At 42.8% G+C, this 11,983-nt stretch overlaps 2 protein-coding genes and 1 long non-coding RNA gene across 11 annotated transcripts in view; 2 read left to right on the forward strand and 1 right to left on the reverse strand.

The window, feature by feature from the left end:
- The window catches only part of LOC118510368 (putative protein kinase C delta type homolog), a 46,128-nt gene extending 41,468 nt beyond the window's left edge, over positions 1-4,660 (forward strand). For 6 of the 8 annotated variants that reach the window (XM_036052125.1, XM_036052143.1, XM_036052133.1 and 3 more), the window contains 2 exons: positions 57-202; positions 1,567-4,660. In XM_036052125.1, coding sequence (XP_035908018.1) covers positions 57-202; positions 1,567-1,657 — 237 coding nt within the window. In that variant the 3' untranslated portion in view covers positions 1,658-4,660. Of the gene's footprint in view, positions 1-56; positions 1,204-1,566 lie in introns of those variants that run through there. The other 2 variants (XM_036052104.1, XM_036052151.1) reach the window with 2 other exon arrangements.
- A 1,038-nt stretch (positions 4,661-5,698) lies between these two features.
- On the reverse strand, positions 5,699-6,915 carry LOC118510411. The gene is made up of 3 exons (XR_004906009.1): positions 6,824-6,915; positions 6,588-6,751; positions 5,699-6,184 (listed from the first exon to the last, which is right to left on the reverse strand). It is a non-coding gene; the product is annotated as an uncharacterized LOC118510411 (long non-coding RNA).
- Positions 6,264-9,458, forward strand: LOC118510399. Of its 2 annotated transcripts, none has more exons than XM_036052156.1 (2): positions 6,264-6,350; positions 9,050-9,458. In XM_036052156.1, the coding sequence occupies exons 1-2, from the start codon at positions 6,301-6,303 to the stop codon at positions 9,339-9,341; spliced, it is 342 nt and encodes a 113-aa protein (XP_035908049.1). In that variant the 5' UTR covers positions 6,264-6,300; the 3' UTR covers positions 9,342-9,458. The 2 variants fall into 2 exon arrangements, 1 of the variants encoding a protein (XP_035908049.1); XR_004906008.1 differs by lacking the exon at positions 6,264-6,350 and adding an exon at positions 8,301-8,577.
- Positions 9,459-11,983: the final 2,525 nt, after the last annotated feature.

Below are 11,983 nucleotides of genomic sequence, written 5' to 3' on the forward strand. Positions count from 1 at the left end.
TTCCGTAACCATCTTTCTCTTTCGTTCGTCTTCTTCGTTTTGCATCCAATCCACAGCGACATCCACTCGATACGCAGTATTTTGACAAGCAGTTCACTCGTGAGCGAGCGCGACTGACACCCATCGACCGGAACATCCTCGCCTCGATGGACCAGGCCCAGTTCGAAGGATTCACCTACACCAACCCCAACAACACACTGACGTGAATATCCCCAAAAAAAAAAACAAAGCTCAGCCTTTTCTACACTCTCCTCTACCTTTTTCCAAACACTCTAGCTCACTAGCGTTACCCTGCGAGCGTTTCCCATGCAGTAGCGATAGTAGCGTAATGTATAGGCAGTAGCCAGTCGTAGTAGATTGTAGTGCGAAACGGTAGCTGGTGGTAGCCTACTGAACGTTCTATGCGCAGTGTTTTAGAGCCTTCTTTACCTTCTTTCCTTCATATTCTTCCCCCCCCCCCCCCTTTTTCCCTTTACTCTTAGTTTTAACGCGTTTCTTTAAGCTTAATCTATTTGGTAGTATTTAATTATGTTATGTAAATGGATATATCGCTCTTCCATCGCTCTCTGATCGCATCGCAATGTTTCACCATTTTTTTTACCTCGCCGTCATCATGTATACGCTCATGGAAGCCATCCCTAGTCCCCGTTGCACCTATCGAAGTGTCTTGCAGAGAATGTTGTCCGTATTCGCATCGCCTGCGGCCTTTTTGTTGTTGCCAGTTGCTGATGAGTAACGCAGTCCACGCTCCACGCTCCATGTATCATTTCGTTCGTTCGTTACCTCTCCACACCATTCCGCACTCATGTCATACATACGTCCCAAAGTCCCAAGCTGATCGCTGAAAAGGAGTCATGCAATCTCATATATTGCGGACATTCCTTGGGCATTCTTTGGTCGGCGATCCTACCCATCCATACTTGATTTCGCACGCGGCACTCATCTTTATTGCATCTTGAACTTAAAGATAAGCAGCAAAAACCTCAAAATCTGGCCCCCTCCCCCTTTACTCCTCACTCATGCACCATCCAACGTCAGGTCCTCACGCAAACCCTGTCTTGTCCCTGTGTCTTGCTCGGAGGATAAACGTTAATGTGTTTTTCTTTCTTTCTTTCTTTATTTTTCTTCTCTCTCTCTCTTCTTTCTCTCTCTTTATGCCTCTTCATCCTTTGAATTCCTTAAAAAACACCACCAAAAAAAAAACAACCAATCAACTTTAACAACATCCCCAACCTGTTTCCTTTGCCTTCCTTCGTACTTGGTCCATAATTCTACCCTCCCCCTTTTCCTTCCTTTCATCATGTACCTCCCTACTTCCCTTCAATGCTTCGTCTACTTACGCGTCCACCAACGTTCCCTACGTCCCTGCGTTGCCGCCACATCGTGTCGCGTGTCCTACCCTTCACCCTCCCTTCAAATACGGGATCCCACACCTTCCAACAAACAAAAACACCCCCTCCGGAAATTCCCCAAACTCCTGCCGAACACGAAATGATCGTGGACCTGGAATTATCTGCAACTTGACCAAAAACGCACAAACTCCCGAAACGAAAATCTCACGCGCAGCAAAATACGGGAGAAGCAGAAGAAAAAGCAGAAGAAAATGTACTTCTGTCCCCAGTGTGGTGATATCAAAGTGACGTACAATATCTTCTAAGCCCCGCCACCGTAGGCTCCCAGATCGACGGTGTTCTACCGAGTATTTGTGCCCTCGACAAGGCGCGGATAAATGAGAGCACCCGATAACAAAAAAAAACCCAATTGGTGATACTGATGTTTGCGAAGATGGACGAGAAGCACACAATGAAAATGCCTGAAAGATCAGTATGCGAACGGAGGAGCAGTCGGCGAACCTTGAGCCGATTGGTGACGCCGTTTTGCAGGCACCGTATTGGCTGCGACTGTAACGCACGCAAGGAATCGAGCTTCGTCCGGGGGTTTTCAATTAACATCGTGTCCCCTAGTTTGTGTGTTTTACAAACCTTCCGGTTGCACAGTTCTGATAGGGTGCCTGTTGCGTGTTTAATAGGGATGCGAACACCCCATACACTTGACTGCAGGAAGGAGAGCGAGTCCGCAGGGGACAAGAGATTCTGCGCAGTGCGAGGCGCTAGGTGAGGCTAGCCCATCAGGCTAGGCAACAACAACGTTTGGCAGAACGAATCCTCGGCGAGCTACTACAACAAAAAAGCCTCAAAACATCAAGAAGGGATATTCATGGAACAGGAGAGTCTAATGGAAGGATGTTTTAAGCTGCAGCGCGAGGGAGCTTTCGTCTGAGCATTATCTGGATAGTTTCTTGATGTTTTCGAAGAGTTTTTTTTTTAGAGTTTAACCATTCCTTCAGACTTTTGTAGTTCTGTTTTTTTTTTTTTACGAAGAGACCTATCGCATCCTATATATTCTTGGTCCAGAGTTTTTTTTTGGTTTTTGTATCTTCTACCTCTTTTCTACGTCCCGCTCTCATCTGACCCCCGTCTTACGGACCAACCAACCAAAACGAAATACGGACCGAGTTGAACTACATCAACCAGCAAAACCAACCAGTCACAGAGTACTATGCAAAACGTAACATCGACAACTTCAACCAACTAAAGCCACAACAACAAAAAAAACTACAACCGACGAAGAATGTAAATTGCAACGACGAGTGCCCCGAACCCTTTTGCCCGTTTGAGACCTCCTCCATCCCTTCTTCTGACTCGACTCCTCTACCTGCTGCCTCCACCAAGTCCTTCCCCTAAGTCCACTAACTCCTGGAGGGAGGGAATTTCCGCGCAAGAAAACGCAGGACACGAACACGACTTCTTCCTTGCTCCTTCCCAGACGAACGCTAATTATTTCTTACCCTCGTTTACATCCAGGACTGTGTAAAGACTTCCCTCCCTAACACTTTACGACACCTCCTTTCCTTCCTTGCATCTTCCCAACCCTATGTCCCGGTCCCTGTCTACGTACTCACTTGCTTGGTGACATGTTTAACTAACCCCTGCCCCTCCCACCAGAACCCGCCAAACGGCGCAGCATCAGACCCACCCATTTTCACTCTTTCTTTCCCTCTTTCGTTCGTTCGTTTTCCGACTCATTCGTTTTGTGTCCATTTGACGGTTTTCCGATCACTGTTAGCTGATTTTTTCTTGTTCGTTTTGCGGTTTCCTTTTTATTGCCCTCTCTTCTCTGGTTTTTTTTTTTGTTGTTGTTGTTGTTCACCCCTTTTTCAATGATTGTTTAAATTTTCTCTTTTGCTTCTTCTCCTTTTTTCTTTCTTTCTCTCTTTCTCTCTTTTTCCTTTTCTTTTTCTTTACTTTTTTCCGTATTTGTAATGCTTTTCGTCCCATAATGATGCTTTTACAAATGTTGACTCTTTTATGATTTTTTTTTTGGCTTACTTCTTACTTAAACACCTGAAACAGTCAAGATAATGCAAGGCTTTATATGCTGCTGCGCAGCAGATTTGATAACTAGCTATGGTGCGTGGGGAAACAAAAAACAAAGCCCGCTTCACAGTGAATATCTGTAACTCGAGCGTATTGCGGACAACAGTTTTGCATGTGACACTTTTGGTGTAGTTCAATTTTCCTTCAAACCCCCCCCCCCCCCCTACCTCCCCCATTTCCCCATTCTATCCTTGCACTTGTGCTTCCGATTGAAGATATTTTTGATCCTTGCTTCGAGAATGCTGTCCATGTACGGTTTAGTGGTCCGATGTTTCCTGGAACAAAACGTCCTAGACAAGCGTATTAAGAACCAGGCTTACTTAATCCTGTAACCATCCATCATAATCGTGTCGTTCGTTCACTGTTCTTTGTTGACGACGTCGGAGAACGCGTGCCGTTGGACATTCACGATTAGAACGGAAATGACGTAATGACGCGCGAATATTCGCCCAAGACTTAACGCCACTTTTTTTTTCTTTGGGAGCGAAGGCCGACGAGTGTATGAAGAGGTACAGTAGCCTATAGATTTGGAAACATTGAACGAGCATTAATGGAAGATCGCCCAAAATTTGTGTCCAACTTTGGAACAGCAGCTTTCCGAAAGGGTCGTTACAGAAGTTCGGTGGGCCATTTTCTAGGCGTTTGTCTATATTTTGGTTTTCTCGCGCTCTCTCTCTCTCTCTCTCTTTTGTGCCTTCGCGTCGCGAATGAGTGGGGTGGAGTAGCCTACTAGACTAGTTGCTAGCTCTTAATGACACATTCACGCACCTGTTAAATGCTTGTTGATAATAACGATGCGATTTAAAAGGTGATGATTTTATTTTTTTGGGCGATCGAGTGAGAGAGGATTTAGGTTCACAAAACCAACAAAAAAAGAGGGGCGGAAAACCCTACCTTGTGAACGTTTATCTATATGTTTTATTTAAATATATTATATACTTGTGCAAAGTAACACATTAATTATGTAATGGTGAGGGCGCAGTGAGCGTGGTGAAGGAGTGAACAGTTAACACTGGCACCAGCCACTGCTGGTGAGGTTTTTAGGGATGCCATCGGCTAATGATAAGAAACTCACATTTAAAAATATTTACAAACACACACCCACACAAACACACACACACACTGAATGCAGCCATATGCAGATAATTTTGTCAAACATCAATTTCAATTAATAAAAACCATGAGAGAGCATAAACCCAAAAATGTATATGCTCAGAAAGAGATATCAACCACCTGTTAGTTAATGCGTGTGTATGCCGACATCCGAATTGTGCCACATCTGGTGTTCAAATTTGATGGAGATATCTCTTGATTGGGTCTTATCTTTCATCATTACTCGACGTTCCAGAGTCCTCGGCAAGCAAGAGATGTTCATCTCTAGGTCTGCAACCTCAATAGATCTTGGCATGCTTCCTTGACATGATTATACCAGTAGCTAATTAGACCATACTCAGTACGTAAAGATGGTCTAAGAAACCTCGTCGTCCATGGAGATCCGTCTACCAAGCGTCCTCGGTGTCCAAGTAGCTTAATCATTCTGGTGACTTCAAAGGTACTTTCCATCTTAGTGTCCTCATCTACCAAGATAGATTATCAAGATCTACCAAGAGATCTCGTCCTCTAATTTCTAACTTGTCTAAACTCAGTTAGAAATACATGCTTGGATCTTGGGCTTACTAACGTCTTGATACACCAAGAAGAGATCTAATCTTTTGGAGATATTTTTCCTCACCATCGATCACGGTTAAACGTCAAGCTCTTGTGCATTTCATGTGATACTGCAAGAAAGAATGATGCAGATCAAGGTACCTTGAAGGTCTTAGGCTTCATAGAAATTAAATCTTCTGACAGTTGGAGAGTCTTTAAGAGAGCCAGCTAAATCAAGGCTCCTTATACGACTTAATCCACAAGGTCCGAGTAACCTACTCCTTCTATCGTTAGATCCACTACGGGATGTAATTGTGCAATGTAGCGAATTTTGTGATTCCGCCACTCTGAGCAGTGGTGGATCTTAAACTACTAAGTACCAGCGAATCACGGTACTTGCTGTTTGGTGTCTTTAGCTCCTTCACAATGGCGCATCAAGCCGCTTAGAAGCCTTCTACGATCGCTCTACAACCTCATGAAGCCTACCATTACTGGGCTCCTAGACTCGGTTTGCTTGTAGCTAGATAGTCACTCTTGTTGTTGGGGAGACGGTCCTCGAGACCCCTTGAGGTTGTAGAAAAAGAAGAAGCCAGCTTCTCTCGCTATTCCGTTACCAAAAGGACATGCATTACAAATAAACGCAGAAATAAGTATTAGGATGAACAGAATTTAATTGCTATCAAGAACATTCCTAACGCGCATGCTCCATTACACCCCTATGCAGTCGTATCGGGTAGGAATGTTTTTTTGCTTCAAATTTTTTTTCAGCCGCAGCGAACCTAATCTGCATTTTGCCAAGCTGTAAATGCTTTGTACACCAGCCATAACGAGATGAAAAAGTAGACCAGCCGGTACAGCGAATTGCCCAGCTCAACAATTTCTGCCGAGTACACGACGCGACGGTGCACCGGATGGTGGCCATCGAGCGGGTTGGCCGACAGGTGACGATCGTTACCCCTGGCAGCTTCCTTACGGGCGTTACGTTTGTTTCTAGCTTTCTTCACCTTAGCGCAGCTCACTTTATAGCGACACAGCGCCGCGCCTTTCAGTTTCATGGTTTTGGTGTTGAAGTAGATGCGGCAGAATATTCAGTTGATGCACTAGAATGAGATGGAATGTGGATATAATGTAAATTAAATGGCTATTGTAGAGTTACGCAAACACACAAGGAATCTAAACTACTCTGGAAAAGCTGGGAAGGAATGCCGACGCTTCAATGGATGTAACCCAATTGAATCGAAGTCACCTGTTGCACCAATCGATCAGGTAAGAACGTTGCCATGGTGATTTTCTTCGGGCGCTGTGTACAGTACAGTACAACAATGTCACTGTATTGGTGTCGCACGGAACGGGGCACCGGAAAAAGTAGAGTCTACCTCGAGCCCTAGAATTTTCACAGCTCTGGATGTAACAAAGTGCCTCGAGCAACCACCATTTACTGCAATGTTCTCCGGACTATCTCTTTAGGATTGTGGGGCTGACGCCTTCGAGTCTATTACTTACCAGATTCTTTGCCACAGCGAAAGCAATCCTTGATCTGTCAATCAGCTCCGGGATGTTCTCTGTAATACGTAGCGTCGTCTGTCGCTCCAGTTGCTTAAAGTTCACTAGCAGCACGGCTAATAACTAAAGCGTGGCCACGTCCAGAAGATGATCGTCCTACAAAACTACAAACTTCAGATTAGAATGACTTCAAAGTAGAAGAAAATCGTGAAGAAAATTTGTAAAGCTAGACCTACCGACGCGTGCGTTGAGGTTCACAGAATTCTAAGACATACGGTAATCATGTCACGCAGATATTAATATTGCACCAATACATGGGAAGAATCTACAGCCACACACACACACAAATGCAAGAATTCACCTGTGCGCATGCCTACTGTGAGAAAATTGCGTGCGAAATGGCGAGAGTGAGATAGTACAGGAACGTAATCCAACCAGTTGATACTGCAAGTGTCCATTACTCGAAGTTTTGATCCATGTTGATAGCAATCAATCAGAGACTAAATTAAACTTCAGGCTGAACTCATTTTATTCATATTAATTTTGAGTTGTAGTCCACGCTATTCTGGGGCATCCGGATGACTTGTAGCGCATTGGGACTTCATCAGGAGATGGGGCTAGTTCCGATTCCACCGTTTACGGTTTCTCAGGCACTGTTACCACGTCGAACAGCTGCTCCCATATCATTACAACAATCTCCTGCAGAATCTGCACATAATGCAATAGGTTATACAGGAACAGTAATTCAAATATCATGAATGACTTCACGTTTTCGGCCATCTTGTGGAGGAGTAGGGTCCGTTGATACGTCAGCAAACAACTGTAGGACGAAAGCACAATACAACCTGAATTAGAATGTGAAGAAATTGTTGGAAAGATGTTCTCCAACTATTGGAAAATCAATCCTAGTAGAATATTGCATAATTTGCAGAATTCTGTGTAATACGCTCACTCACTCTCGATGATGTAAAGCCAGAGATTTTCGCAACTTGGAAGTGTCAACTTAGATCGCCTAGTCGGAAGCAGTTGTTTTGCAGGAATGTGAATAAAATACACGTAAACGAGGGCGAAAGAGCCTCTAATGCTTGACCAAGCGAGACGCACCTATCTGTGCATGGGTTAAGACCGGCAGACACACACGCACTCACGAAAATTCTTCTTCCTTTTCTTCTTCTTGGACAGTGTATAATTTCAGTGGTGCGTGCATTTAGGTGCGCTTGTAGAATTCAGCTTTCCTGTGCCTTCTATAAGTAATCCAGAAGATTTCATCACGTTTATGGCCGAAATCGACAACATAGACCATATATCCCCTAATAAAATTCTAGCTCTGGAAATGATTTGAATGAACGATTCCTCAAAGAAAAGAGACAAACATCAAGGGCCGAGTGTAAGAGCGTGAGTGAGAGAGAGAGAGCGAGAGGAAGGAGTTCGCTAATTGTAATTGAGCGAGAGAGCGAGACAGATTTCGAACGGTGTGGAAAACGAGACCGTTTTCACTATTTTTCCTAACCTACAAAAATATCCATTTGTTCCCTGTGTTGGCTGCTGTTTTTGCGTTTCTCTTCGATAACGTAGACGGTGAACGATAGGAGCTATTTTCCGGGAACTCCGCCAAACATCAAAACCATTCATACATCAGGCTATCGAGGCGATTCGCCGCGAAAGAAGAGAAGGTGATAAAAGATATCCAGAATTGGGATCGCATGCAGAGCCGATCTTCTTTGTTTTCTTCCCGTTTCGCTGATGTCGTGTGGTCCGTTCGCGCGTGCTTGCCAGTGTGAGTAATGTTGGAGCTCATAAAATTTCGCCGATTCCGTGTGCGTGTGTATGTGTGAGCAATGCTGTAGCCACGAATGGTTGGTGAGCGGCATGATCTCACTCGGTCATTCCAAACAATAATCTCGAGCCGGACGCACTGCGGCAGCAGACAACGCTTCACGTACCATTACGCCTCCAAGTGACAGATCAAGGAATTGCAGCAAAAAGCTAGGTAATTGAAAGTGTAGACTCGTGAAGAGATAGTGTAGAAAACTTTGAGGTTTCTATGGTGGTTGATCGTGACTTCACCAATGTTACAGTAAGGCACGGGAAATTCTCGAGCCAGCTGTGGTTGCGACACCAATACAATATGGTTGGTGTATACTACCAACACACTGTTAAAAGAAAATTCCCTTTTTAATGCTTTTACATAGTTACATAGATTCGTTGCAAGCGTGCGAAAAATGTCAGATTTTGAAATTTAAATTAATTTTGCCGTTAAGGATGTTGTACTTTGGCGGTGGTAGAGGCGTCAACGGCGCCGGTCTTCATACGGCAGGACCGTTCAAATCCCAAGTCTAGTAGAAATCAACATTAAGTCTAGTAAGCCAAAAATGGCAGGCATGACCTTTTGTGATATGATGTGACCGGGAAAGGTATTCTCAACTAACAATTTAAACTTTAACCTTTTTTTCTTGTTTTAGTGAAAATCTCCAACGGTTCCTGCGCTTCATAATGCCGAACCTTAAAAGACGTTGCACACGGGCAGGGTGCTACAAGCCCTGTTCCGTCCGGGTCAAGAAAACGAAGAGGAAGCAAATCATCGTCCACCCGTACGGTTACACGATGAACATTCCGCGCCGTAACAATCCGAACGCCAGACGTCCGATAGAGGATGTCAACAAGGAGGTAATGAGGAGTCTGCGATGCGGCTTTTTGATTGTGTGCGTACTGCTCGCCTACCTGTGGTCAATGTACTATTTGTTTAGATCTTAAAATTTTGGCGGTTGGTAACAGCCGATGTGTGCTACTAGCGATTAAATAGCAAGTCATTAAAATCCATGTGTGTTGTCTCCTTTTTCTTAACTTTTAACAGCATTTGAAAATTTTCCGATCAAATATTCGAAACATTCTGTTGATTCCCATTACTCTGTCTCAGTGTATACTTTGTCTCCTCCTCGATCCATATGAACTATGAACAAGATACTTAATCCTGGAATGGACAATGGAAAAATGGAAAAACGGAAAAAAAAGAATTATTCCAGACAATTGTAGAACTTCCCGTGTCTCAACTCTTGCATTCGTACCGTAATGGAATGGAAGTACTCAAAATAGCTATCCTCAAGCGCGATACAGCGATCGTCCAGCATTTCGATACCCTTTTTTGCCCTACAAACTGTCTTTAGTGTCATAAAAGGCATCTGCTCTAGCTATTTCTTTTCAGCTAGCATTCTATGAAAACTTTCGACTAATTTGGTTGGACTCGAGCCTTGGTAACAACCCGTTTTTATCCTCTTGGTACCGATAGGGCCTCTTAAGGGATAAACGACGCCAATTGCTAAGTCAAGAGGAAGAAGAAGTCGGTGCATTATCAAATTAAGAGACAGTGTCTAAAATTTAAGCACTGGGCGTCTTCACCTACGAAGGAACTTTTGAATCAAATTCGATTCATATATGAATTGATTCATATTAATTTTGTTTTCCTCTGGATGCTCTATATAATTGTGCAATTCTTTCTCCTGATTTCCCTTGAACTTGTTTTCAGCAAAATCAAATTCAGAAAACACTGTGTTAACTCAGTAAACAAAATTCTAAAAATATTAATTTTCATTTATGTAGATACATAACAATTAGATTATTATAATATGAATAATAAAAATAATTTGTTGTTCACTGCTGCGGGTAAAACGTACGTCATGGAAGTCAGAAATGGCAGACGAAAACCTCTTGAGGGTGCAGAGTAAAAGAAGAAGAAGAAACCATTGTTCGCATACAATTACTCGGGTTCACCAGCTACGCGCAAGATTCAAATACGCGCGTTGATCAAAGCCAGCCATGGACTACAAATCTTGCTCGCTCTCTTTCTCATCATCATCACGTTCTCCCTCCCTCTCTCTCTTTCGCGGATTCCACATGCCCATAAAAAAGAACCATATCCATTAAAATATGCGATGTGTACGTGCAGTCGTTTGGCTTCTGGTCTTTTCACAGCCATATTGCGTAGGTGACATATATACACACACACACACATTTGCATCCACTTTCATCTGGAGTTGAGGCAGAGAGTGGTGATTGGTAACAAATCGAAAAAAAACGCACAACGCGCATTGCATTTATGTTACACCATTCAACTTATTTTATAGTGCGTTATGTTTCTTTTTTCTTACAGTTGAATAAAACAGAATTGTAGCAGGGTATCACGGCGGTTTTTGACACTTTCCCAGATATTTTTGGTTTTCGATGTTTCACATGAGAACAGAATTGCATATTTATTTATTTAGTTTTGCACTTTTTTTTAAAACACTGTTCGTTTTTTTAGGATATAAAAGGAGGTAAAAAATTCTTGATAGTAAAATAAGTTTGAACGAATATTATGAAAGTATTGACTGGTTTTCGTCAAAGTAAAGAGTAGAAATTTTTTTTTTCTATAAATACAGCGGAAGGACATTTGTTTTCATTTTTGTTACAATTTTGACCAAGACAAAGTTGCACTACTTGTCATATTTAAGTTTTCATTAAAATCTTCTTCCAATTTAACATTTAAAGTCAAATTTTTAAATCAAAAGCAATCTATGATTTGACACGATTATCTATTCGCAAAATCTTTCTACTCTGGAAATATATCTCATCAAGAATTTTATTTACGGCACCAAAAATTCTTCAAACCACAAATTGAATGAAATAATTAAATTGTTCTAAAAATATTTGAATGAAAATTTAATGATTATGGCGATACTGTACCTCACAGACTGCTTGACAAAACGGTAGCTTTGGAGAAAAAAAATCCAGAATTTTCTTTTGCAGCATGTACGTTCATCATGCTTACACAAAACCCCTTTTTTTGTTTTCTGAAGGTTATGCTCTCTTTCGCACATCACGCATGCAAAGCATACTAGTGTGGGTCCAAGATTTGCAACACTATAGTAACGCACGGCACGATGTACGATGCGTAGACATATGTTGGCTCAGTCTTTGGCCAATTCTCAGCCCGGAACGCAAGCACGCACGTCTGGTAAGTTGGCAGCGTTTTATTAGCGCTGCTAATGAAAATTTGGAGTAATGGTGCGTTTCTACTTCGCGGTGGTTTGTGTGTCCATCCCATTCTAGTGTTTTTGAGTGCCACCACCGATAGCCTTCAATCAGCTTAAGCAGCTGAACCTGTGCTGTAAGCGACCCTGTGCTGAAGCGAACGATCCAACATTCGCCGCGTCTGTCACCTACGGTAAGCGAAGTAATTGCTTCAGGGTGCTTTAAGACGGAGGAATCTTTTCTTCTTAATGTAACGATCATCGATCTGCGTTATCGGTGCAAGGAATCGAGAAGAAAGGAAGATATGGCACGCAAAATGTCTCCACGCAGAAGCAAATTTAGCTTCCGGTGTCGGTTTCATTAAAGGGAGAAAGTTGAACGAAGAACAA

Source organism: Anopheles stephensi, chromosome X (assembly GCF_013141755.1).
Source record: "Anopheles stephensi strain Indian chromosome X, UCI_ANSTEP_V1.0, whole genome shotgun sequence".
Lineage (NCBI taxonomy): Eukaryota > Metazoa > Arthropoda > Insecta > Diptera > Culicidae > Anopheles > Anopheles stephensi.

Excerpts from the sequence above, each read along its gene's own strand:
- LOC118510399 (XM_036052156.1), top strand. The coding sequence starts at position 6,301 with ATGGATGTAACCCAATTGAATCGAAGTCACCTGTTGCACCAATCGATC. Across the intron at positions 6,351-9,049 it reads CTGTTGCACCAATCGATCAG|TGAAAATCTCCAACGGTTCC; the intron begins GTAAGAACGTTG and ends TTCTTGTTTTAG.